The sequence below is a fragment of the Plasmopara halstedii genome, assembly GCF_900000015.1.
Source record: "Plasmopara halstedii genome assembly, contig: Scaffold_350, whole genome shotgun sequence".
In the NCBI taxonomy this organism is placed as follows: Eukaryota; Oomycota; class Peronosporomycetes; order Peronosporales; family Peronosporaceae; genus Plasmopara; species Plasmopara halstedii.
In genome coordinates this window covers 177,215-203,091 of record NW_020187271.1, presented here as the reverse complement: position 1 = coordinate 203,091, position 25,877 = coordinate 177,215, and the positions used below count along the sequence as shown (strand labels likewise).

The 25,877-nt window shown below is 44.9% G+C and overlaps 5 protein-coding genes across 5 annotated transcripts; 2 read left to right on the top strand and 3 right to left on the bottom strand.

Annotated features, from left to right (window-relative positions):
- Positions 1 to 4,976: 4,976 nt before the first annotated feature.
- On the bottom strand, positions 4,977 to 5,204 carry PHALS_09096 (uncharacterized protein; the record flags this gene model as incomplete). Its single annotated transcript, XM_024724533.1, has 2 exons — positions 4,977 to 5,069; positions 5,124 to 5,204. 2 exons carry the CDS (start codon positions 5,202 to 5,204, stop codon positions 4,977 to 4,979), a joined length of 174 nt encoding a protein of 57 aa, XP_024575400.1.
- Positions 5,205 to 7,487: 2,283 nt separating this feature from the next.
- On the top strand, positions 7,488 to 9,439 carry PHALS_09095 (metal ion transporter family; the record flags this gene model as incomplete). The annotated part of the gene is made up of 2 exons (XM_024724532.1): positions 7,488 to 8,046; positions 8,103 to 9,439. 2 exons carry the CDS (start codon positions 7,488 to 7,490, stop codon positions 9,437 to 9,439), a joined length of 1,896 nt encoding a protein of 631 aa, XP_024575399.1.
- A 476-nt stretch (positions 9,440 to 9,915) lies between these two features.
- On the bottom strand, positions 9,916 to 10,441 carry PHALS_09094 (uncharacterized protein; the record flags this gene model as incomplete). The annotated part of the gene is made up of 5 exons (XM_024724531.1): positions 9,916 to 9,947; positions 10,050 to 10,162; positions 10,231 to 10,238; positions 10,302 to 10,361; positions 10,433 to 10,441. 5 exons carry the CDS (start codon positions 10,439 to 10,441, stop codon positions 9,916 to 9,918), a joined length of 222 nt encoding a protein of 73 aa, XP_024575398.1.
- Positions 10,442 to 10,933: 492 nt separating this feature from the next.
- PHALS_09093 (Purple (tartrate-resistant) acid phosphatase) lies at positions 10,934 to 12,109 on the top strand (the record flags this gene model as incomplete). Its single annotated transcript, XM_024724530.1, has 1 exon — positions 10,934 to 12,109. One exon carries the CDS (start codon positions 10,934 to 10,936, stop codon positions 12,107 to 12,109), a length of 1,176 nt encoding a protein of 391 aa, XP_024575397.1.
- A 4,798-nt stretch (positions 12,110 to 16,907) lies between these two features.
- PHALS_09092 (Purple (tartrate-resistant) acid phosphatase) lies at positions 16,908 to 18,200 on the bottom strand (the record flags this gene model as incomplete). The annotated part of the gene is made up of 1 exon (XM_024724529.1): positions 16,908 to 18,200. The coding sequence occupies one exon, from the start codon at positions 18,198 to 18,200 to the stop codon at positions 16,908 to 16,910; it is 1,293 nt and encodes a 430-aa protein (XP_024575396.1).
- Positions 18,201 to 25,877: the final 7,677 nt, after the last annotated feature.

Sequence of the window (25,877 nt, the reverse complement as noted above, 5' to 3'; positions counted from 1 at the left end):
CTCCGTCTCTTACATGAAATGAAGTCGCTCTACAACTAAGAAAATTAGCGCTCTGTGAGGTCCATATCTAACCTGAGAAAGACCATACTCCGAACACACCTACCGGTCAAGAAAGCTCAAGGGAACGTACTTAAAGAAAAGACAAGGATTTGATTACTTCCGTTAGCATACGCATGTAACGGGATGTGTACCTTGATATAGTGTAAGTTTTCATTATATACTGACGTTGGGCTTAGAGTGGTATGATCGAGCACCGAAGTGATGCATTATTGACAAATGCTTCCATGAAAGGGAGTGCGTAGGATACGGGGGCCGCTTGCTTGCTATTTGCTACCCATGCACAGAACAGAATTATCTTGTTAAAGATGATAAAACGCGTACATTAGCTATGTATCCCGGTTCGTTCGATCTAATTCGGAATATACCGCACTTCAATAGCATTTTCCTATCCGAGTTATGAATGATGTACCCTTTTGGGACGAAATACGAAACTTTTCAAAGGAAGTGTCTGAAGGACATGTGGGCTACTAGCGACATGTTAGAGCGGAACTTTGTCATGAGACACTAGGAATTGAACACATTTAGCATAAATCTAAGGAGGATCAGTTCCAAACACGCGTACTCTTGAAATAGCATCATTACAGTGTTAATCATCGCAGGGGCTCGATTCCGCAGTGCTAGGAGAAATCATCCTCTGTGCGTTTGATAATGCATACTAAGAGAGGCAAAAAGATGTGCAACGTGTGCGGCACTTGATAGCACTTGTAGCTATCCCACGACCGATTGATAGACAGACAATATTTTTGGGAATATGGAACATGAATTGCTACAATACTCGCTCCCAGAACATATATATATATGTCTATCAGGTCCCAATGGAATTAGAAAATTGGTGGGAAGCGGTTATTGCTTGTCTTGGGGCGCTCACCAGCTCTAAGAATGCACTACTGAGGTACGTTTAGGAGCGCGCTGCAAAGGAACAGACGGGTCCCACCATGAAAGTGCTATTGCTGAGCGTCTTGGACTTTGAAGGTTGAGACAAAAAAGATATTCTCCCTGGGTGATGATGTTGAGTTGGTCATCGATCGACTTTGCTCCACACGGAGCTACAGCGCCTCGCGCTTTCAATCACCAAGATATGAGCTCGCGCGCGAGATTCGGCACTTACGTGCAATACCTCGGAAAACCAGGAGTTACCAACCTGGAGCAATTTGACACGGCATATGTTGCGAGTGTTCGCACAAAAAAACCGTGCTTTTGATGCGCTTGAATTCCTTTTCTACTCGTCAAAGCGGGCAAGGATTGGCGGGATGTATTTAGACATTAAATACTCTAATTGCCACAACGGTTTCTAGTCCTTCCCCGGAGGTGGTAACGATCGCCATCTGCAAACGGGTGCTGCTTGCACAGTAAGCTTATGCGTCCACCCTACCCCGTGTAAGGGAGTGGTGGGCGTTGTATCAAGTGCGGAGATCAACACCCGTCTTGCACGGTGTAGGTTGCCGGGTAGTGGAAGGTCTACGAGACGGTGGGCCTCAATCAAGCTGAAAAAGTAGAGAGAGACTTCTTAGGAGTTGTGCATCTTCGCGGTGTCCGCGGATGTTTTGTGCTACCGCAGAGAAACAGCTGCGCCTTGCGTATTCCACAAAGATTGTTAATAAGAGATTTAGGGGCTACAGCTCGCAATCGTTGACTTGTTATGTACACGTCCGGGCTGTGCAAAGCCGTAAAGTGTTCTAATAGATCCAGTAGCGTCGTGCAAATACGTGCTGCACTTGACTGTCAATAAAATACACCGCTTGCGGAGGCATTGGATATACCAAATACGGATATAATTCTTCGTGCGTCTTGCAACGAGCGCTGGTAGGAGCATCGAAAACTTTCTTGAATCTTCAAGTTTATGGACTTCAAGGCGCGAAACGTTGTTTTCTCGGATTCGATATTTGTACGATCTGATTCTAGGCATGGCGTGGCTGGAACTCTACGGGCTATGAATTAACTAAAAAATATCTTGTATTTTTCCCCTGATGAAGCATTAGTGAGTAATAAACCCACGTCAGCCGAAGAATAGAAGCGCTATTGGCGCGGACACGAGACTGCGATAGATTCCATGCATGGCATGGGATTGTCCGTAAGTGATACCAAATTGATATGATTTTGTGCCTCGAGCAGAGCTCCGGGGGAATAGACGGTAGTAAATCAAAGACTCTAAATGAGACGGAAAATGTCTACGTATTTCGCGACCTTCAGAGTGTGTCTCAGTTAAAGCGAAAATGATCAAATGTATGTTGTGGTGTCTTTGGTGGAACAGCTGTGATCTGTTGTCTTTTGTGCCAGTGGGGAATGAAAACGATTGGACGTCGCAATCGTTCCGAATTTTAAGAGCCGTTGAAAGTCACGCGTTTGTAAGACAAGCTCTTAAGATTAGTTCATCCTTGTTACAGTGTGATGGCATTGTATAGTCAGCACTACTGCGATACAGGTCCATCGTGTATCTGTCGATCGGTTTCAAAGTTCTACAATCACCCCGACAACTCTTCGCCACAAATCATTGATTGTATCTTGATCAGATCGAACGATATGCGCAGGGTTCGCGACACTGTAGCTGGGAGTCAAGACAAACAAAGGAGGACGCCAATGCCAGAGACAGTCGGAACAAAAACTCTATATTGTCGCGCAAAGGTATTACTGCATGCGAATACTCTGCCTACGTATGATGTCTCTGCGGTGTGTAGGACCAAGTTGCGTCCGCACTACATTGGACCGGATATGAACGAAGCGAATGATGGATTGAGCTGTACTCTGCATAATTTAAAGCAGATGCAGATACACTAAGTATTCTATGTGGTTGCGCTGGAGCCACACCATAAATCTGCTCTAAAAAAACAGTCAGACCTGAAGAATTCTATTGCAGACAAAGTAACCCCTGCAGCAGAGATACTTGCCGATTCATAGCAGCGACACTATCTTGAGACGCTGAATTGCCTAAAGCTAGGCGATGCGATGGCGAAGCTCAGAGAGTAAATCTATCATATGGCTCATCTCAGCCTCAGACGCATATTGTGTCTCTTGGAGTTTCACGTGCCATCACAGTCGAAAGAGCTTGCGACAAATAACCACAGGAAGGATAACCTCCGTCAGCAATGCTCGATATGGAAGGGGTGACCCACCTTCATGAAAACCGTTTGGTAGACCGGCGCAAGCACCAGTCCTATCATCAACACCAGGTTAAGGCTCTCTTTTGTGAGAAATTGCTTCGGTGTCGTGGCCGCTCACGACCCGACGTACCCTCGCCCATTACACTTTAATAGAAAAGACACTCGCCGCAGCGTGCTTCCCGCGATTCAACGGCGACCATCCTACCAGTGATAAAGACACTATATTGGTAGCGGTTACAGATGTTTGATGGCGATGAGCGTGTATATAAGCAGCAAAAAATTAAGTATATGGGTTATCATCCTGAGGACTGCGCTCTGCTTTGTACCTTGCAAATCCAAGCATTAGTTGACTCTCTCAATAAGCTTTTACTTCGTGATACTGGTTTGTATAGCCTTAAGGCCGATTAATAGGCGTGTTCTTCTCAACCACATACGCAATATGAGGCAAATGTTTCGTTGCACTTTCACCAGCATCTTATGTCCTTCATGGTGTGTACATTTTTCAAACGGCTGCTGCACAACGTGCAGGGTACTCCTGGGGGAGATGATCTGCGCATTGAGAAAGCGTTTATAGTACTATTCCGCGCTTGTTCGCTCTGGGCGAGAGTGAAAATTTAAACACAGAGGTTGTAGGAACACCGAATCAGCGCGGCGAGCGATTCCGGCCAAATGAAAACGCAATCACGACGTGATTTGGATAAGAGTTGTCGCGACTCTTGTGTTTGTAAGAAGCAACCTGGGTTTCTTGAAAAGATCTAGGTTTTTTTGGTAAAGAGTTGGACATCATCGTGGGGGTTCACAAGGAGATCACGAAAGACTTCGGATAATGAAATATGACCAAACTCCGAGACTTGTGTAGCGAGAACTCTTGACCATTAGTTAAATGAGGGCGGGAGGTTTTTACTCGGGACTCGGAGAGATACTGGGGTTGTTCCTATCGTCGAACCATCGCCGCAACCTCACCATGAATTCCTTTGAGTGCATCGGTTGCAAAGACCGCGCTCTGAGCAAGGTCTTGTTGCTCCACTTGGTTTAGTGCACGGTAGTGGACTTCCTGTCATGTGTGCTCATTATGGCAGGCATGGTAAGTGCAATAGGTGATGTGAAACTAAAGGCGCAGTGGTTGCTCGTGGAGTGTTCATTTTCAAGTATGCTGTAAGTGTAAATCTGGTGGCTGTGATGGGATTAGTAATGAAAGATTGTATATCTTACCCTTTCACATCGTTTTTATTTACAATAAGGTAGAGCTGCACGAAAATCACATTAAACTTGCGTAATTTGAAATTTTATGAAGACTGTATTTAGCACCGGTATTTATAAATTTTGGCGAATTCCAAAAAATGGGGTCCGTGATACACGTGGGCTGCTAGCCGCACATTAAAGAATAAGGTCAGCTCAATCATGATAAATAGTAAAGGCTGTGTGGTATTAGTTTACGCATTAAATTTTAATATATGCACTATCAGTAAGCAGGGTTAATAGACACCCAGTCATGGTAGAGACCCTCGATCCCGCTTTGAGTATAAGCACACAAAATCATCCTCTGTGTGTATAATACCGCGGAGATTCAGAGTCAAAGCTTTCTATGCGCAAAACACACGACAGCTTCAATCCAAAAAATAAAGTATCTTCTTCATATCAGCAACTTACGCTGACGGATGAATTGGCTTTTGCTGGCTATGAAGAGATATTACGATAACTGTCCGAAACGGCAATCACAATCACTTATGCGCTGGCGATGACGCGATATATGCAGTGACGAGAAACGATGTTGGGGGATTACCGTAGACATTATTTCAAGTAAGCTTTGAGTCGCGATCAAATCTTGCGCAAGAAAATGCAAAGAAGATGTGTTCTCAACCTGTCCCGAGGGCGTGTGACCAAGACCCTCTCATGTATCAAAAGTTGCCGCTTCTCAAAAAAAGTAGTCAATATCCCGTTTATGATGCTTGCAATCCAACGAACCTTTCGCATCAACGTCGCCGGCTTTACTTTAGCAAAGAAGGTGGACTCGCTTTGCATCACCATGTGCCAAACTGAGACCATTTTAAAATTAAAAGCACATTTTCTCTCCGGTTTCAAATGTTATACGACTAACTTCTTTGATGGAAGGAGTGAGAGCGGTTCAGCGAGTATCGACACATCATGTGCGCTTTCGTCGAAGACTCGCCGGTCATGCCATTGATGCGAAGCTTCCTCAATACTTGAACATTCGAAACTTTCCCTACTTCGAGCCAGAGTTCAGATACACACCTTCTCATTTCTTCAATCAGGAGAAGAACAAAATTACTCCAACTTGAGACTCGTGACTTTAAATCTGAGTCTATTCGAAAAAGACGATCTTTAACGAGGTTGCTTAAGATAGCATCACCTCATGGTTGAGATTTCGTCGACTCAAACAACAGCGGGGCTACCGTAGATCTTTGCTCAGAGGAAGCTAAGCTGAGGTCACCGACCTTACGCTCTATACCATAACCCGTACGAGTGTAGCGGATCGCAATCCGCTACCACTAAGAGTACCCAAAACCTAATTCAAGGTAAATACGCTCTTCCGTTTAATAGTAAAGTTGTATTTATAAGCCTTATTTGTGGCAGAGCCGCCTATATATAAAATCGACGGCTTTTATAACCAAATAGTAAAACCTAATAGAATGCATGACTACTGACAGTCCCGCCACGTAGTGGCTTCTTGTTACGATGGAGCCACACCATTGTGTGATTACACCGACTTGTGTAATCCACACATTTGTACGGTCACACAGAATGGTGTGACCCACCTTTTTATACCAGGGTACGTATTACCCGTTACACAAACTCTCCAAAAGGCGCTCGCCGCGCTTAAATACTTATACGTGTTGGCAATTGGAGAGCCAATTCTGTGCATTAGTGCTGCTTTCTAAGTAACTCAAGAACCCACAGATCACCACTTTTTGGGAGTACCGCTTAGTCTAGCGATACTGTCAAAATGTGTATTTAAGCGTCAGAGAAGAAAGCTGTTCGTACAAGCTACATATGATCAGACGCTAGTGATAATGTCTGACTTTGCGACATGCCAAGTTGCAAAGTCAGCGGCGTAGCAGGAAGTCTCGCAAGCCTCAAGCTCGTGCTGTACTCATAGCTAAAGTCTGATCAGCTGCTAGCCAAGTCTGTGATCTCGAATATGACCTAGCTTGACTCGCTCGTGGAAGGTCCTTGTGCTTCACGACCCTGTGTCTTTCACTGAATCGGAAAAGACAGAGGATGTAATTATTATTAGGGTCAATGACTTGAAGGCAGTTTTTTAAGGGACGATCCTCAAGCTTCCATGAGTAATCGAAGAGAAAATATCACTATATTTCGCCTGATGTGGTTATACCACTGATGATCACGTCGGCTCTCATACTTTTTCGAATGAAAATTGTGCATCACATATCGAGCAGAGCCGACAGAGGACGAATCTTCTTGACTGGCTCCCACAACTTTGGATGCGCGTCTACAATCACGGCGGTTCTTAAGGTGCGTCCGTTGAGAACATTAATCGTATTTAGAGAGTGATATTTTTAGGACAAATGACGCGCGTTAGAAGAGAGAAATTTAGCTTAGATTATTTCAAAATGTCAATACTGCCACACAATAGTGGAAACAAAATCTCGATTATGATGGGGGTTATCGCCTCAAAGTTTGCTTGAGCCTTTTGCGATAATGACGCATCGTACGATAGCGTTATAAAGTCACACATCAACAGGTTGATGACATGATCGATTGACAAATATTTAGCCACCAGTGAGTGGGATACCAGGTAGGACGTAGTAGGTGGATATGTAAAATCTTGAATTTCAGCATACACATATTTGAGGCTACAAAATGAATGGACAACAGATTATAGACAATGCTTCACACATTTAAAACGCAATTTTTTTTTTATGCGCAATACAATCGTGCTTAATATATCGCATATAAGTGAGTATACATTGGACTCAAAATAGAAAATTGCAGCTGAACATAAATCAACAATAAGCTTGAAGAATCCTTTTCAGTCTATTTCTTCACTAGACACAATACTTTATAAATGTTATTTAATCATATGACGCCATCGTCATGTCTGACACTAAAGTTACTATGTTTTAAATAATATACCGATACTAACAAATATTCTATTCCTTGTCACCCACACACTCTCCTAGAGGTCCATGCGTAAAATCAAGGCGAGAACGTGGACATTCTGAAACGAAAGGAAAGTGGATAAACGAGGAATATCAAGCAGCTATATACACAGTAAAAAGTCATGGGATTGCAATGAGGTTTTGAAGTCAGTCGATCGAGTTTCATTGTAAATACTCTCACTTCATAATGAGCAGTGTCGAGTCCCCACACAACGACTGCAATAGTAAATCTGCGGTTTCTGTAGTAGTACACAGAACGACATCGTCATCATCACATGATTCTCGTTTGACAAATAATGGGCAAAATTTATGGAATCGTTCATCTGATGTGCAGACTGACGATATTCAGACCGACTACCAACCTCCAGACTGGAACTCGAATGATGAATCTACTGCAGACGATAGTGCGAGTCGTACTGCCTTTCATTTGAATACAAATGACAGTCGAAATAGCACACCTTTGCCAGGTGGAAATAGTTTTCGAAATTCCACAGCGGATTCTGTAATGTCTAGCGATCCGTCAGTGGTTCCTCCCGTAAATATGAAAGTTCGTCCACTCACGCTGTATGGAAAAGACATTCTTCGCATCTTTCCATTCGGAACGACGTCAGAAGATATTAAACCTGTGAAATGGTCGGATACTCTCGGCGCTATCGACGTTGAAGATGATTATTCCATTCGAGATCCTCATTTTGATCTTACTAATGGAAAAATTACCAAACTCTTTTCACTGTCTAGCCCCGACGGTAAGAATGCTTGTTGTGGTTTATTAGCGTTCAACCTAATGTGTTTATTTTTTTAGAAAATGGAATGTTATCGTACGAAGGTTTTCGGCGTGGTTTGGAGGCAATGGGCATCGCTTGTGATAGCAATCAACAGTTTCAAGCATTTTTGGATGTTGTTGATGACGATAAGAATGGTGTCATTTCATTTGATGAATTTCTCTGCGCAATTCAAGAAATCAAATTGGCACAGCTATTCAATGAACCATTCATTCGTACGATGCCAGCATTGTACCAAAGTCTTCCGTCACCTGTAACTCTCGGCGCTATTGAGTACTCCTCAGATCGCATTCGATGTGTGTATCCGATCAATAATGTCAAGGGTTTCATCTATTCAAAGCCCCCATCCTGGGCAAGTGTGCGCTGGATTAACGTCGAAGGGATCAATACTTTACTAATTCGTCGTCTTTCTGTTCGTTATCGACTTCATCCTTTAGCAATTGAAGATACACTAGGACCAGACGTGAAGCGACCAAAATACGTAAAATTTGACGAGCATTCGTTTTTAATTCTTCAGACGCTGCATCCACGAAAGAGATGCATTGTGAGGACGTATCAACAAATGTACCGCACTGCCCACTTGATGCTACTGGACGACAAGTCACCTTTTGACAAAATGAGCTTTACTGAGCTTGAAAACCGACTCCAAGAGCTTGAAGCTGGTCGTGTCATGTCTCCACCCTCCCAGCTGAGCTTGTACGTAATGGAAGGTGCACTTATTAGCGTACAGGGTGAAAATTCGCTTTGGTATGCTTTAAAGAAACGATTGCATGTCTCGTATTCTAAAGTTCGCCAGCACAGCACAGCTTTTCTCATGTATACGATTATGGATCTCACGGTGAATGAACTCTCACCGATTTCACAAACTTTTGGTGCCAAATTATTGATGCTACACCGTTTGATGTCACTTGACACACGGCACTTTGACGTTCGACGAATTGCTGCAACTTTAAAACAAATTAAAATTCTGCAGATGTATTGTAAACCAATGCGTGAAGTCATTTCCAAGTTGATTGTATCGAATGATTATCAAGGCGAGACTCTTCAGTATTTTGCTGATGTACAAGAACATCTCACAACTATCGAGGAAGAGTGTGCGTACAATTTAGATCGTTGTCATAATCTGGTGGATGAATTTAACAACACTCGAGCTTCGCAGCAGAATGATGTGAGCTACATCTTGGCACTAATTGCTGCAATTTTTCTACCAGCACAATTTCTTACTGGGGTGTACGGCATGAATTTTCCGTATGTCCCCGAACAGACTTATTACTATGGATATTTTATCTGGTGGGCTGTCATGATCGTAGCTGCTGGACTCATTATCATTTTTTTCAAATGTAAACAATGGATCTAGAGCTTAATATCTCGAAAGAATTGCCAACATGCATAGTGCTGCAATTAATATTCAGGGGCAAACATCTTGGCCTTTCAACAAGTCTTTCGTTCTCATGGCCAAGCCAGAATTATTGCGTTAAACAGAATTCCTACAACGTCTCTCTACCAAGCTGCTCTTGTCAACAACTAAGCATCCAGAAATCAAGCAGTGATTAAAACAGATCAAGCTGCATTACGTGCTGATCAGGCAGTTTTATAGATACGAATAGCTGATCGACGAGACAACGCAAAACAGCAGATCTTTTTATTTGACTACGATAAGCTGTCATGGCTTGGAAAGAGAGGAGTAATTTTCTGCTTTAGCTGTAGAACGTGACTGATAAGGCATAAGTTACTGCCATTGTAAAGCAGCATGTATTCTAGCTTCGAAAATGGTCAGCTTTTGCATTTGTGTAGATCTTTGATGCGCAACTACAGGATCCGCGTTTCTATACATCAAAGTCGTGCGAATCGACCAAGCAACGTATCTACAGACAATAGCAAAGGTCACGTCAACGATTGAGACTGCTATACTTTCGGCCACTATACTGTATTAAATTCTGAGAGCTTTGAGGAAGAAGATAACTCACCCAATTTGAGATCATACATGAGTACAACCACTTGGTCGGAAGACGCTTTGTAAGATGTTTGCGAACTTTGATCTTCTTCCCACAACATTCTATCTAGCCACACTTTTCGTACGCTACCATCGTAGAATGGTAAGTTGTGGTCAGCGAGTACTTTGTAGCCTTAAGACTAAACGAGTGTTACCGTCGTTCCTGTTAATTGTCACGTCTTACTCGTTCTTCTATCGCTTCATTTTGGTTCTTGACCACTCGTACCTTTACCACGCTGCACTGCTCACCAACGTGTTCTCCCGTCAGTAGATACTCCACTTGCAGCTATACGGTGCGACTCGCAGTCGAACACGTCGTCCCGAGATGCGGTCTCTTGTCACCAGTTAAATTTCCACCGTATTCATCTTTGTACAAAGTTCGGATCAATTGCAATGATGGTTATCTGATCGTAACATCATCAAGGGAACAGCATTAAATATCCCTCTCTATTCGATTGTGTGATAGCTTTCATGGTCTCATTTAAAGTACATCTCATGCATACGGATCCACATGCGCGCTTTTTTGTAAACACGATGTATCTTGTATCCGGCTGTGCGTTCCATTGATCTCTTTGATTATCATTTGAGCTGTCAGCAATGGTTGGTGATCATTTAACTCATAAAGTACAGTCGCCAGCATCAAACGTACAGTGCATCAAGCACAAAGCATTAAATGTACAGTGCATCAAATTCTAGTCGGGCTGATAGCTTGCAAGGTTACAAGTGCAGCCATGAAAGCTAGTGACTAGCTCGTTACGATTTTGAAAGTATAGCGTGGGATTTCAGATCTGAACTGGTGTAAAACTAAATTCAGATATTTCTTGGTGGACAAATTGCTTGCTTGTCGAAGTGAGCACGATGTTAGACCATATGTCAATAGTGTCTGCCTATGCTGTCGGAGATTGGGGCTATCCTCTTGATGGAGGACCATGTTCTTCCAGCTACGATTCTCATGCCCAAAAAGTCGTCGCAACGCTCATGGACATCCACGCTGGTAAAACCTGCAAGCCAATGGCAATCCTTGGTCACGGTGACAGTTTTTACTGGACAGGTATCGATACTCTTGAAAGTCGTGATTTGCGATTCAATGAGTCGTTTGAATCCGTTTACAATGGCGACAACATTAGAAATGTACCTTGGGTAAATGTGATGGGAAATCATGATTACGGTGGTGCAGATTACATTTGCAACAACGGCACCAGCCTCTTACGCTGCAACACAACAGAAGAAATGCTTGAAGGACTCGAATTTAAATTTCAAGCCCAAGCGCAGTACAAGAGTCCCAACAACAATCGCTGGGCTCTGGAGGATGTGTTTTATACGCGTCGTATCGAGAGTGCTACCACTGGTGTAAGCATTGACATCTTTAACATCGATATGAATGATGCTGCTATCGCTGGTTCACATGGAATCTGTTGTCAGTGTTACGGGTACGCTAAAACCGACAACTCTGGTTGTAATAGCATCATTCGTGGCGACAAATATTGTTGCGGTGGGAACAATGACATGTACGATACGTGCATGGCTAAATTCGTTGAGTGGGCTGATATATCCCGTACGAAATTGGCCAAACAAGCAAAAGCGTCGAATGCGACGTGGAAACTAGTAAATAGTCACTACAGTCCAATTCAACACTACAAGTTCGACGGTATGCTTAAGTGGTTTGATGCATTGAAAGGTTCTGGCATCCACGCTTTTATCTACGGTCATACTCACGGTGAGAAGCACGATTATGTGGATTCATTGAAAATGCACTTTGTTGAAAATGGTGCTGGAGGCGGCATGAAATCGGAGTCGGCGGGTAATGTTCCGAACTTTGCATCGAAACTTGTGAAGCAAATATGGGCGTATGATCGAGGTGAATACGGTTTTCTCTCAGTTAAAGGATCGATGAATTGGTTGCAGCTTCAGTATCATACGGCAGATAGAAAGTGGAATTTCACCGAGAAGTGGGAAAATATGACAATCGGAGGCGTGGCGACCAAGCACTGTTGGTACATTCCACGCGACGGCTCGGAGGGCAAGGCGTGCTAGAAATGCTTATAAAAATAAGACGATCACGTTGTTGACTGAAGAACGTACTCTCGAAAGTATGATAAGTCGTGATGCGAAGTTTACATGGAGATAATTTGTTAATGTACTAGTCGTGAGAATTAAACATGGCTGGTTGGAATTACATTTGCAAGAGTCTAAGAGACGTCTTAGACGTCTCTTAGACTCTTGTTCTGTCACTGGCATGGAGTCATTACGCACGTTTTTCTAGCTATGTTCACTACTAAACGCCACTACGACAATCACTTTCGTGAAGATTCTACTTCAAGCGGCAAGACCAGCCCAATTGCTTCTTAGCCTTTGTAATTCTCTGTCTCAATCGCATTCAGATTTGAACGTATTTGTAATAAATACAATGTCCTGTTTCCCGAGCATGTAGACCGATCACCGTTTTTGATTATCACCATAAGGACACACAAATTGTGACGCTGTGTGAGGACTGCTCTTTCAAAGCGGGCATTACCCACAGTTTACATTTATCATTATCACCATCAAAGGTTCTTCTGATCGATGCATGAGATCTTCTCGTGAAGGAGTTGCAGCACTTGTATCATTATCAGAAGACTGTCGTTTGTTTTGCATGTCTGTGCCGGAGCAAGAAATGGTAACTTAAAAGACGGTAAAGAATCACTTATTGTCTTATCACAGAGAACGAACAAATCATCAATGCCTTTACCTTCTCTTGTATAGAGCTAAGATAACAAAATCAGTCAAATAATTATATGATGTCTTAAATCGTAGACTGTCAATATCGAAATTGCTCAGTTTGAAGTTTAAACATCATAATGCAGTACATAGCGATCTACTGCCTTCTCTACAATAATAGTCCGTCAACTTTTTGACTGTCTATCTGTTGTCGAATGAATGCCAGAGATTCTTCCTTCTGAGCAGATAAGACGCTACACTTTACTGGTGAGAAAGCTCGCTCTCTGGTGAAATCCCGTGGCATATCATCGCTGCCTAAAAAGTGACGCTTGACGACATTTTTTACTTTGGCGTTATGCTCCGAAGACTGAGAATCTTATGCAGGTCAAAACCATCACTGTCGAATATACTCTGATATTTTTATCTCTGGGTACAAGATTTCATCATTTTTGAATTTGCATCACCTTCCCCAACAAAGTTTGGTAAGTACTTTCGTTACGCATTGGGCTCACTAAAGCCTTAGTACAATTGAGACCCTCCTACGAACCCAATCTTTGCGCGTTCATTAATGCGGACTCTAAGTAAGAGCTTTATCTGTGCAAAGTGCCCGACAAACACCCTCCACTTGGTAGCGCTTGTAGTCAATCTCACGACCGTGAAAGGATTAGATTCCTTGTAAAGGTGGAGTTTGAGATGTTTGAAAACCTGTCTGCGAGACAACAAGATACGTTTGATAAGCTTATCTTTGCTAGTCCCGACGAGATCTCGGAACTGGCGGACCAATCAGCTAATTTGATATTTGCTCGCCTGGAGGCGTTCACCATCGATGAAAATGAGCTAGTGAGATATTCGTGTGCTCATTTCATGCTCGACATCAAGAGTCGAATCAAAAGTAAAAATTTAGTCAGCTTTTCTATTGCAAGATTACATACATTTAGCATTTTGCTTCTTGGACTACTTCCAGACATCCCACTTGGACTGCTCAACGTAGGAAGAGGGATGTCGCTGTCTCTCATGAGCAGCTGACAATACCCGCCGACCAATTTGATGGCACTGAACAAAGTGCAGCCGACCATGCTGTTGTAGTAGTACACCCTTTTTGGGAAACGGCGCTTGCGCCGGGACCGTTGCTGTATTTTATTATTAAGCACACTTGCACAATTCGTAATATGGCATTAACCGAGACGACACAAAATGTCGGTGCCGAGTGGGGACGTTCACACTCTCTCATCAAACCCGTTTTCCTTGCACTGAATAAAGCGCTTAGGACGTCACACTGACCCATTAGTATAAGCCACCGAGCGTCCGAAACCGAGATTCATCTAATCTCAGACAAAATAATTGATTGGTCAGTTTAATGACACACTACCCTATTCAGAATAACAACGTGCGTGGGTCTCGTGTCACCACGTCGTCCTACCCCTTCACCAGAGAATCGAATAGATACGGAAACCTTGCGGGAGCTCGATTTGATATGTGTCCCCTCGGCGGTCGTCCTACTACACGCGATAAGTAATCTCGATGACTGTTTCTTTTCACTTTTTTCTTCACTACTGGCCGTACTATACCATTTTGGTGACATTTACCCTCTTGCATCTCATTGCACATATTACTAACGACAACTTTTAAAGGTTTATAAGAGCAGTTGCTGAAGAGACTTACAACCCCCGCACTAATGCCACTTCATTCACGGATGGATACTCTTTTTCGCCCTGTACCCGTGATGCTCACTCCTCCGCGCGGTGGGCCTTTCCCACAGTAGTGCTGACTGAATGGTTCCGCCACGTCGTGACAAGAACGAGCCAAACTTTATACGTTCAACCCTTGGCCCTGCTACTTATGAGTTGCAGTCACCCTTCAACTCCACTGACTATAACACGGTTGATTGTGGAACCCAGGCGCTATTACTCTCCAGCGTAACTGGCACAGGAGACAAAGCCCATCGCTGTTCTCTACTATCCCGCTGGAGATACAACTGAGAGATTACGATTACAATCGCCCTGCTTCGTTCCATCCTGAGACATCGGCTTACTGCTTCTTCTACATTCTACGTTCTTCTTGGAACTCCAAGCAATACCATAGCTATAAATCTCAAACAATTCAACGACCTGCACGGAAGCAATCACAGCATCGTGCCCGCGCCAAAACGCAAAAAATTTCTGGTCGAGGTGGATTCACAAATGCAAAAGCTCTACCAGGTGAGATTTGCGAGACTTCTAGTCGACCCACGGCTCGCGACATTCCAGTCACGCTAAATGGAAGTTGAAATTTTATAGCGAGTCTAGGTCCGGAACTAGACAGCATATTACGCTATCAAACTCTTTCAACATTTTTGTAGATTGAAGTAACCTTTGACACTTCTACCAGTGTCCCAATCGCGAGATTTACAGATATCGCATTTGCCTTTGGTATCTTCAAAACCCCCGCGAAGTGTCTACACTTCTTGATAGTCGCACGTTGTACGTAATTACATGCTGCTCCTGAATATATCAGGTCTCTCCGCGCTTTCACAAAAAAGCCTAGGACAATGATATTCGAAACTTTCAATCCCTATCTGGTACCAATGACCATGACCTTCACAAGGTCAACAGATTCCACTTCTTTTTCAGTGTGCTGCCCTGTACCATATAGACTCGACGACTTTATACTGGGAGTTCGTCTTCTTCCCTTGCCTGGGAGCTCTACCATTCGTACATCTCAGTCAAAAGCAAAGGAGGCACGGTGAGAGTAAAGTGGTTTCTAAATTTACCGATGTTACGTCTGTGAGTACTGTGGAGCTTCTCAGCAGCCAAATTCTGTTTGTCCACCTCAGCACAGCTGCTCTCGCCACTGATACATTTTCCATTTTCAGTACTCCATCCGAACCTCGCGGTACAGAAAATGTATTTCGTATCAATCGCGACGCCAACCACTTCCACCATCGAGACAGGGTAAACGCGTCAGGACTTGATACGAGCTACAACCGTCTGGAGAACATCCATGACGATCAGAGCCATGCCCGCCTCTGGACGAGTGTCTGACGCCACTGCGACATCCGCGATTCCGCCAGTTCTCACTTTCCTAGGCAAATGAACAAGATCTTTGAGCGTGCCCTACACGCCTGATTTAGGCGACGCGAACACCCGCGACAGACTTTACCTTTTTATACTCATGCTGAAAGCGTTCGTTTTTTTCGGCAGCGCCCGTCAGGTCCCATTCTTACGTGGGATCATTTTGCTTTGATACCACGAAGGCTACGTTCTGTTGCTATATTCGAAGCATGATCCAGCTCACGGAAGTTTTAACCTTTCGTCTAAAGGATATATTTATTCGTCCCGGCTTTGAATGACCAGAGCGTCCAGCATCAGAAGCAATGGTGAGAACTTTACATTGGTATACCGAGACCAGACTGGGGCGCAGGTGGAGTTGTGCTCTCATTGCCGGATACTTACTTCAATGCGGGCTATTAGTATATCTGGCCCACCACTTCTTCTACCCTTCGCGACCAGTAGTTGACATAAGCTATGCAATTGTCCCGGAGACAGGCTACGTTAACTACGAGTCTACTTAGCCCTACCATTTTACTAGTACAACATATGCTCCTTAGGCAACTCCAAGATATCTACATTTGCTACCTTTAATGATAGAACGTGCGCTATCAGCCGACGTGTACCAAGGACCCCTTCTTTTCGGAAATTTATCATCTTCATGAATACCAATAATTTGGTATTTTTGAATGTATGAATGTGCAATCACACAAAATGACAGTAGTCACGATTTTTATAAACATTAAATTACACAAAAGTGAAATATGATTTTTTCACATTCTTACACAGCTAAATTTTTTTGCACATTTGTTCGTAAGTGTTAGATGCCTAATAGTGCCTGATAGTAGTAATTTTAGCTTAATTTTTTGAGCATTTTATTTTAGGGCGGGATCAGATAGTATGTAAATTTCCACAGAATTGACTAGAAGAAAACGAATCACTGCCACTATTCCATTACGCTGGTTCTTATCTACGACCATGTGGATGATAGCGATGTTGCGAACTCAGGCAATAATAATAATAACTATCATATAAAAAAGTATTTTGTAATTAAAATAAAACACAATGCTAGTAAGTACTAAGTGCTTCATCAAGATGCTCTAACTTTGTTAGAATAACAAATTAGAATCTACGTTCTGTTCGCCGATTAATTCTTCAACCGGCACCTGAGTCATCTCACCTTGGTCCGACCAGTCATAGCACGCTTTGCCTTCTGAGCCATCGCGAGGAATATACCAACAGTGTTTGGTTGCTACGCCTCCAATTGTCATGTTTTCCCACTTCTCAGTGAAATTCCAGTTCTTATCCGCTGTATGATACTGTAGCTGCAACCACTCTTTCGTTCCTTCAACTGACATAAAACCATATTCACCTCCATCATAAGCCCATATTTGTTTCGCGGATTTCGATGCAAAGGTCGGAATTTTACCCGCCGACTCCGACTTCATGCCGCCTCCAGCACCATTTTCAACAAAGTGCATTTTCAATGAATCCACATAATCGTGCTTCTCACCGTGGGTATGACCGTAGATAAAAGCGTGGATACCAGATCCTTTCAGTGCAGCAAACCACTTAAGCATACCGTCTAAATTGTAGTGTTGAATTGGACTAAAATGACTGTTTATAAGTTTCCACGTCGCATTCGACGTTTTTGCGTGTTTGGCCAGTCGCATTCGTGATTCATCGGCCCACTCAAAGAATTTGGCCATGCACGTATCGTACATGTCGTTATCTCCACCGCAACAATATTGGTCGCCACGAACGATACTATTACAACCAGAGCTGTCGTTTTTAGCGTACCCGTAACATTGACAACAAACTCCGTGTGAACCAGCGATAGCAGCATCATTCATATCGATGTTAAAGATGTCAATGCTTACACCAGTGGTAGCACTCTCGATACGACGCGTGTAAAACACATCCTCCAGAGCCCAGCGATTGTTGTTTGGACTCTTGTACTGCGCTTGGGCTTGAAACTTGAATTCGAGTCCTTCAAGCATTTCTTCTGTTGTGTTGCAGCGTACGAGGCTAGTGCCGTTATTGCAAATGTAATCTGCACCACCGTAATCATGATTTCCCATCACATTTACCCAAGGTACATTTTTAATGTTGTCACCATTGTAGACGGACTCAAACGACACATTGAAGCGCGAGTCACGGCTTTCAGGAGTATCGATACCCGTCCAGTATAAACTGTCACCGTGACCAAGGATTGCCAATGGCTTGGAAGTGTTACCAGCGTGGATGTCCATGAGCGTTGCGACGATTTTCTGGGCATGAGAATCGTAGTTAGTACAGCATGGTCCACCACCAAGAGGTGGACCCCAATCCCCGACAGCGTAAGCGGACACTACAGTCACCGGGTCCAACGTCGTGTTCGAATCAGCAGCCAAATAGAACATGGCAAATTATTGTCCACCAAGCAAGATTGAAAATGATGACTTGACTGTTTGTCGAGAAGATGAACGATGGGAGAGCATCATATCTCTCAATAGATTTGCGCCGTGCTTATAATTTCATAAAATACTGCATTAAGCGTGATCTTATCGCGAGGTGTTATGCTTACTTTTCTTAAAGATGACAAAAGAAAATTATATTTCAATTCATCGCTGCACATACAACCCATGCGACCTCAATGTCTGAAGGCCCTTTCAAAATTGAAAATCCAACTGTCGCGTCATCACTGGAGCGAAAAAATCGAAAGTCTTGATAAGTTTGTGCTCGTACATTGAAGTGACTCTGCTGCAATTTGAACAAGAACGAGATTAATGGGTCTCGCATGCAGATCTCAATCCACAAAGAAGATCACGTCTGGATTGAATTCGGATTTGGATCATTGCAGAAAGAACAAGATTGAATTGATCTACTGGATACCTTGAGGAGACGACAAGACACCTTCTTGTCTCAGGCAATTATTCATATCCCTTGCACCTTTTTGGCGTTTTTCTACATCAATTCTGCAATGCTGCCAACGCTGTGCGTACTCATGATTTTTGCCCATCCACATCCCAAGACGCATCTTATGGTTGTAAATTTGGTTGGATAGTGTGCCCAGATCTTACTAGGTTTTCGTTTAGATTTTTTCAATAGCATCTCGCGCATTTATTCGAAAAACTAAAGTGAGATGGGTAGGCCTGATAAGGGTGGGTTGGGATTTTTTGATGGGATCTGTAAATGTACTGTACTAAGCTAAAAATTATATTGTACAATTGGAGGAAATTCATATTATGCTTTTGTGCGATTGAAAATATTTATATGTATTGATATATTGACATGATGGGTGGGAGAAATGTAATATTGAAAAAAACTATATCTAATATACTTTAAGGAAATTGGTCCCAAAGTTATGTCACAATCGATTGCAACACACTTTCACAGACGAAGATTCGATTCAATGAGTTCGCATTAATAAACAAACAGCGATAAGCTTCATGTGCCTCTATCAAAATTGAGACTGAGAGCTTTTATTTAAGACGCAAGAATATTTATCTGGAATTAATGCAGCTCAAGCAAATACTATAAGATTCGTTTTCTCATTTCCTCCAGTAATATGCCAATATTTTCTGACATGCGACTGACCTCAATGTCGATCTTTATGAATACCGGTAATCTCGTACTTATAAATATTCACAATAACACAAAGTTGTAATGTAAATCTCGCACAATTGCAATTGTACCAAATGAGTAAATGCTGAATTTAGAAGACGCACCCGCTTCACTCACGCATATTCGTCGATTCAGAGGCTTCTCTGTGCAAGGTGAACGGACACCTGTTGCACTTGGTAATACTGATAGTCAGTTCGACGACTGAGTCGTAGAATACTGCATCCCTGTGAGCAAAAACACGAGTTGTTCACCTATTTCTGAAACAACTGAGAGCGCCTGGTAAGCTGATGTCTATCGTAGGGTCTGACGTATAAAAATATTTGCGGCCCAAGGACTCGAAGCGGTAATTGGTCACCTGGAGGTGTTCAACAGCAATAAGAATGTGCGGGTAAGACATCTTAAGGAACACATCATATGACCGACAGTGAGATTGCAACCGATGTTGAGTGTCCACTTATTCGACGGCGGAGTCAGTTTCTTGAATGAGGGGAGTTGAGAAGGTCATGGACTCGGACATTATTAAGACGGATAAACAATCTAATTTGTTTGTCGTCTCAAAGTTAGCAAGCCGAGCACCTCTTGTACTCTTTTTGGTCAGAATCGAAGCAACAGATGTCGCGGGAGTTCACCCTTCCTAACCAATCATTTCTGGTGCGTTCAAAGATCTAATATATCTGTGAAGGGGGGTACTTACGCGCAAAACACATCCAGGAGCTGGAAGCGCCCATTTGCAATAGCGATAGACGATCACCCAGAAGCGAAAGCAAATACCATTTTTATGGAGGGCGTCACATGTAACGGGGTTACACGTGCCCCTGTCAGGAAGGGCGGGTTGCACAAGATTGTGCGACCTTACATAAGTGTGTATAACACAGTTAGTGTAATAACACATTGGTGTGGCTACACCGTAGCAAGAAGCCATCGCGTGGCACGATCGCCGGTAGAAATACATACTACTATGTTTATTAGCTTCTGCTATAAAAGTACTACTACATTAATTTGGTGAAGCTAGGGTCATAGATATCGGCGGCTCAACCGCAAATGAAACAACTAAATACAGTTTTAGTCTTGAACAGAAGTGTCCATTTGCCGTGGTTAAGGCTTTAGTACTTAGAAGTAGCGGATTGTGATTCGCTACACTCGTACTGGTTCTTGGAAAGAACGTAAGGTCGATGACCTTAGCTTAGCTTCCTCTAAGCAAAGAGCTACGTAGCACTCGTTGATAATCTACGCCTGAGTTTTTACGACTGATCCTCTGTGAGGATGAGATATTCTCCTATTTGCCCCAGGGCTTGCGGTACGGGCTTAATTAGCAGATGTCCCTGCGGGACCCTGAGGGCATGGAACACCTAATTGCGCAAGAGCCCGAAGCTATAAGCGCGCACCTAGAGGCATTTTCAAGTTCTGAAAATGCTCTGTTAAAGCACTTACAGCAGGAGCTGTCAGCGTCAACTGCGTCTGTTACGCCACCGTCGACAACGGATGAATCCTTCCGACCTAAACCGCTCATGGTGAGCGTTAAGTCCTTCGAGGATAATGATAGATAGAATCTCCTATTCTAAATAAGAGAGGCTGAGATTGTTATGGCATCCACTATGCTCTAAAATGAGTAACAGCGCATGGCGCTAGCGTTCTCCAAGCTCGGGGGCCGAGCGCGAGAATGGACTTGCTTCGGGTGAAGCAACGTTCTCTCCTGTAGGAGCCAAAGCGTCAGCTCCTGTGAGTGTTATCGCCGCCCAATCAGGCATACAGCGTGATATCGCGTTTCCTTGCTACCCGACAGGACAAGGAGAAGTTGGTGAACATTGTCCAAGAGTTCAGAGCTCTTATTGCCGGAATGAATGGCAGCAGACCCTTTTCTCGGACGGTCAGTGAACTTCTTTATGGAGGGCCTCCGCACTGGCATGAAGAATGGAAGTCGTACGTGTGCATCCGTCTTCTTTTGAATAAGCGGTGAACGTGGCATTGAATGCCAAATTCAGCTTCGAGTTAACACGACTTGGTTGGAATACACAGCCTCAGAGCTCGTCGAGCGGGCATGAGTCAGTGAACTTCAGCTATGCTGAGAAGGAGGAGGGATGGTTCCAAGCTGCTGAGCAGTGTTTATACACCCGACGGTGTTTTGTTTGTGGAGACACCCGCCCCCTTCAGACGGGATGTCCCTTGCGCAAGGCGCGTAAAGTTCGTCAAACTGACGTCCCGCTTCTTACCAGCCATAAACGAGAAAAATCCGTGAGGCGCGGGGCGTCCTACTTGAGGAAAACTGAGTTTGGTTGAGCCTTAAAAATGTAGAGAGCAGCAGGGCCCGAGCTCCGTGCTCTTGAAAAGGGAACGTGTGTGCAAGCCGGACTTGCTGACCGTAAAAGCAACCATGGAGAGCTTTGATAAGCCATGGAAGGTTCTTATCGATTCCGGGGTGTTGGGCAATTGTGCTCGATCGAATGAAGTCAGCTATTTGCTGACGCTGGAAGCGCGGTTGAGTTACACTGTCACTGTTCGCTTAGAGCCGGTGACTTGTGTCACTGTGCCGAGGGTTCCTGTGGAACTCGGTGTCAGGTTTCTTAAATTTGATGGCGTAGAACGCTGCTTAGTCTTAGACTTGGAGACGAGGGTATGACCTTATTCTTGTATGGCATGGCTGGAACACCATGAGCCATGGATTGATTAGAGGTCGGAGACGCTAGGCGCGACGCGCACGTCTCCTGGTGGAGCTTTGGTAAGTTATGGATCCACCTCTGCTAGGACGCAAAAGCTCTATTGGCATCGGGCACTGGACCGGGACGGTCAATGTGCTGGGTATCGGAGTATCTGAGTTGTCAAACACGAGAGGCGTACAGGAGAAGAGTCCCGAGCATGGCTCGCGGGCTAAACGTGGAGTGGCACGTAGCCCACTGAGCACTGCTCACGTTACGAATCAGTTGCTGGATGCCAAAAGTGGCACGGTCGGACGGGGTCCGAGGCATCGAGGGCGAGGCCCTTGTGATGCGCGTGTAGTGGCATGTAATCCGCTGGACGAAGACTTCGGGAATGGCATTTCTTCGTCGAATGTTGCTAATAACATCAAGGCTCCGATAAGGCAGGGAGTGGAGACGCTGGATGACGCCGAGTGCGTGTTCCAACTGGTCTCGATGAGACGTAAAACCTCTATAGAGAGAAGACGGCAAAGCCGCATGATATCTGCAAGACGCAGGGCGTCGACTCTGACCCAGGGTGTGTATACCGTAGTCGATAGCGCACAGTTATATACCCTTGTCAGCGGTATGTCGGAAGAGAAAGTCGGCGACGTCGCCCTCGAGGCTATTCCCGCGGTGGATGCTCCTCTTGAGATGGACTAGATGTTCTTCGAAAAGTTTAGCGGTGCCTTAAAGGCAGGCAATTTATCCGAGGCGGTCATTATACGATCGAACGAGGAGATTAACCTGTCGTCGCTTCTGCATGAAGCTGTCTTATAGGAAACTAAGAAGGTGCTGAACGCACGAAGTGGATCGTCGATCCTGAAGAATCCTTTATTTTTTGGTAAAGGAATTCCAAGACTTCGTATCCAAAGATCCGCCGTCGGTCCTACCTTTGGAACGAGTTGTGAGTCATGAGATTGACCTGGTTCCGGAAATTAAATACTGCAAAATACGCCAGTGGCCTCTGACCAGAAAGCAGCGTGACGTCATTGAGGCCTTTTTCCGAGCAAAGGACGACGCAGGAATGGTGCGTGAGAGCAAGTCTCCTCATTCGACACCACGCTTTATGTCCGGAAGCCGAACGGCATTTGGCGTAATGCTCACGCTTATAATAAACTGAATGCTGCCACCATTCCAGCATAGACGCCAATTCCTGAGAAGGATGTTCTCCAGAACAATAAAGTTGGCTGTGCAAAGTACAGCGCATGCGACTTGGTCGATGTGTAGCACCAATCGCTCATGAGAACGAGTGATATTCTGCTGACAGCGGTGAGTACTCTGAGCGGGATGCTCTGGGAGTGGCTGGTGACGCCTCAAGCGCTGTCAAAAAGCACCATCAAAATCTAATCATCTTGTAACGCAGATGTTCAGGCCCCATCGGGCGTATGCACAGACATACTTCAACGACATCTTTGTCCACAGTCGTGCAGGGCACGGGAGGACAGATGAGGAAAGCCACATCGTCCAAAAGAGAGCGATGCTCGAGTGCATGCACACGAAAAGCTGTATGCTAATTTCGATAAGTGCATCTTGATCGCCGAAGAATTCCTTTTTAGGGTCCTTCATTGGGAAGCGTGGCCTTTGAGCGGACCCCGCTAAAGGCAAGGCCATTGTGAACTAGTCAGTTCCAAGAATCCAGAAGGATTCGCGCAAGTGGCTTGGCCTCACCAACAACTTGCATAAGTATAGCGCAAATTACGCGGAAACGGTAAGGCCATTGTCGAATCTTCTTAAGAAGGATACGGAATGGTGCTGGGACACCGAGCATCGGGAGGCGTTTGACATAGTCGAAGACAGCCTCTTTCATGTAACAATACTTGCGTTGCCACACTTCGATCGTCCTCTGGGTGTCGTCTGTGCACTGCTGTAAGCAGACGCCGAGGGGCGAGATCGTGTAATTCCGTTCTAATCCCGCCAGCTTAAGGCTACAGAGAGGAAATACCCAGTCCACGACAGCAAATAAATTGCGATGAAGTATGCATACGTCAGGTTCAGGGTGCACCTGCTTGGCTCCAAGCCGTTTGAAATTTACACAGAACATGCGTCACTACATACTGCGACTCAGTCGCTTCACCTCTCGCAGAGCCATGTGTCTCCCCTTGTTCGCAGAATATAGCTTATAACTTCGACGTGAAGTATTAGCCAGGAAAGCAGAATGCTTTGGCTGATGCGTTGTCACGCAGACCGGACTATGAGCTTGCTCATGTCACGAAGGTGACGTCGTCAGTGATGACTTGGATCCGGGTGATGGTATGTGTGTAGCGCTGCTACAGGCTCTCAGGAGAAAAGAGTTTGAAAACTCGGGCAAGAAATTACCGGCGCGTTTGCACGCACGGCCACACCGATATTCGTTGAGTAACGGGTTGCTGTATTATAGCACCGATTTAACGGATACACCACGATCTGTGGTTCCTCACCATGAGGATCGAAACTACCGTATCCTCAATGAGGCATTAAGTGGCCGTGAGAAGACGTCTAGCTCGGTGGGTTGCCACTATTGGTGGCCCAAGTTGTTCAAGTAGACGAGCACATATGTGCACACGTGTGAGACGTGCTAGATTGCGATGCGAAATCCTCTTCTGCTACGGCGGCGCTGTTGACCAGCTTTCCGGTACCCTTCGAATGTTGGCAGTCCAGGAGCATGGACTTTGGACTTTGTGTTTGGCCGAAGGACTCGGCAGGCAATACGGGTGTAGTGATTTGTGGACCGTTTGAGCAAGATGGCTCATATTGCGGCAGTGCCTGACACCATCGACGGTGTGGGTACAGCGACGCTGTTTGTCGATTGTGTCTTTCAACGACATGGACTCTGGAGTCAATTGTCTCTAGTAGAGACCCGCGCTTCACCGGGAAGTTTTGGTCTACAACTATCAGAGTGCTGAGCACCAAGTTGACTATGTCAACGGCATACTATCTGCAGGCCAATGGCCAGACTGAGCACGTGAATCGCATCGTTGAAGGTTTTCTTCGAACGTCTGTGCTGAGACGCTGAAGCGCTGGAGCGCAATGTTGCCACTCGTAGAGCTTGCTATGAACAATGCAGTACATACATCGACCGGCTATGCGCAATTTTACCTGAACGGGCTTCTCTATCTTCGCGCCCCGCTGATGCCGCCATGGAATGGCTCAATGTTTGGTGGATGAGGGATAGCCGAACGGCTAGCTGATGTCAGCCCCTCATCGTGTGCAAAAAAATCGGAATTCCTTGTCTACCCGACTCAGTGTCCTACGACACGTTCGCGATGCGATGGCTAGAAGCCAAGACATGCAGAAACAATATGCAGATGAAAAGGGAGAGACAAAGAGAAAAGCTTTAAGGTCGGGGACCTGGTTTTATTAAATTAAAAAAGCTGCCTACACATGCAGCCTCTGCTATCTTCAGGACAAAAGCTTTGTCCACGGTTTATCGGACCATTTAAGGTTGTGGCCAAACGGGGCCTGGCGTACACACTGAACCTTCCAAAACGGATGCACACATACCCGGTGTTTTACGTGGGCTTGCTCAAGCCGTACCGGGATTCGGCGCAAGTGAACACGGCAGCGTTTGCGCCGGGGCGGACACCACGGGCCCTCAGTCACCCAGAAGTTGAGCCAGCAACTGGTTCTGAGCACGGAGCGTAACAAGCTTCATTTCCAATGGAGCCAAGCGCTCCGCCGTTGCTTGCAGCGATGAATTCGCCTGCTCCACGGCTAGGAGTCGCGCCGACAGAGCGCGGTAGTCCTCAAGACGAGGCAACCGGCGCACGACGTGCTTTGAAAAGAGCGTCCGCACAGTGATATGCTACTCCAGCATGACGC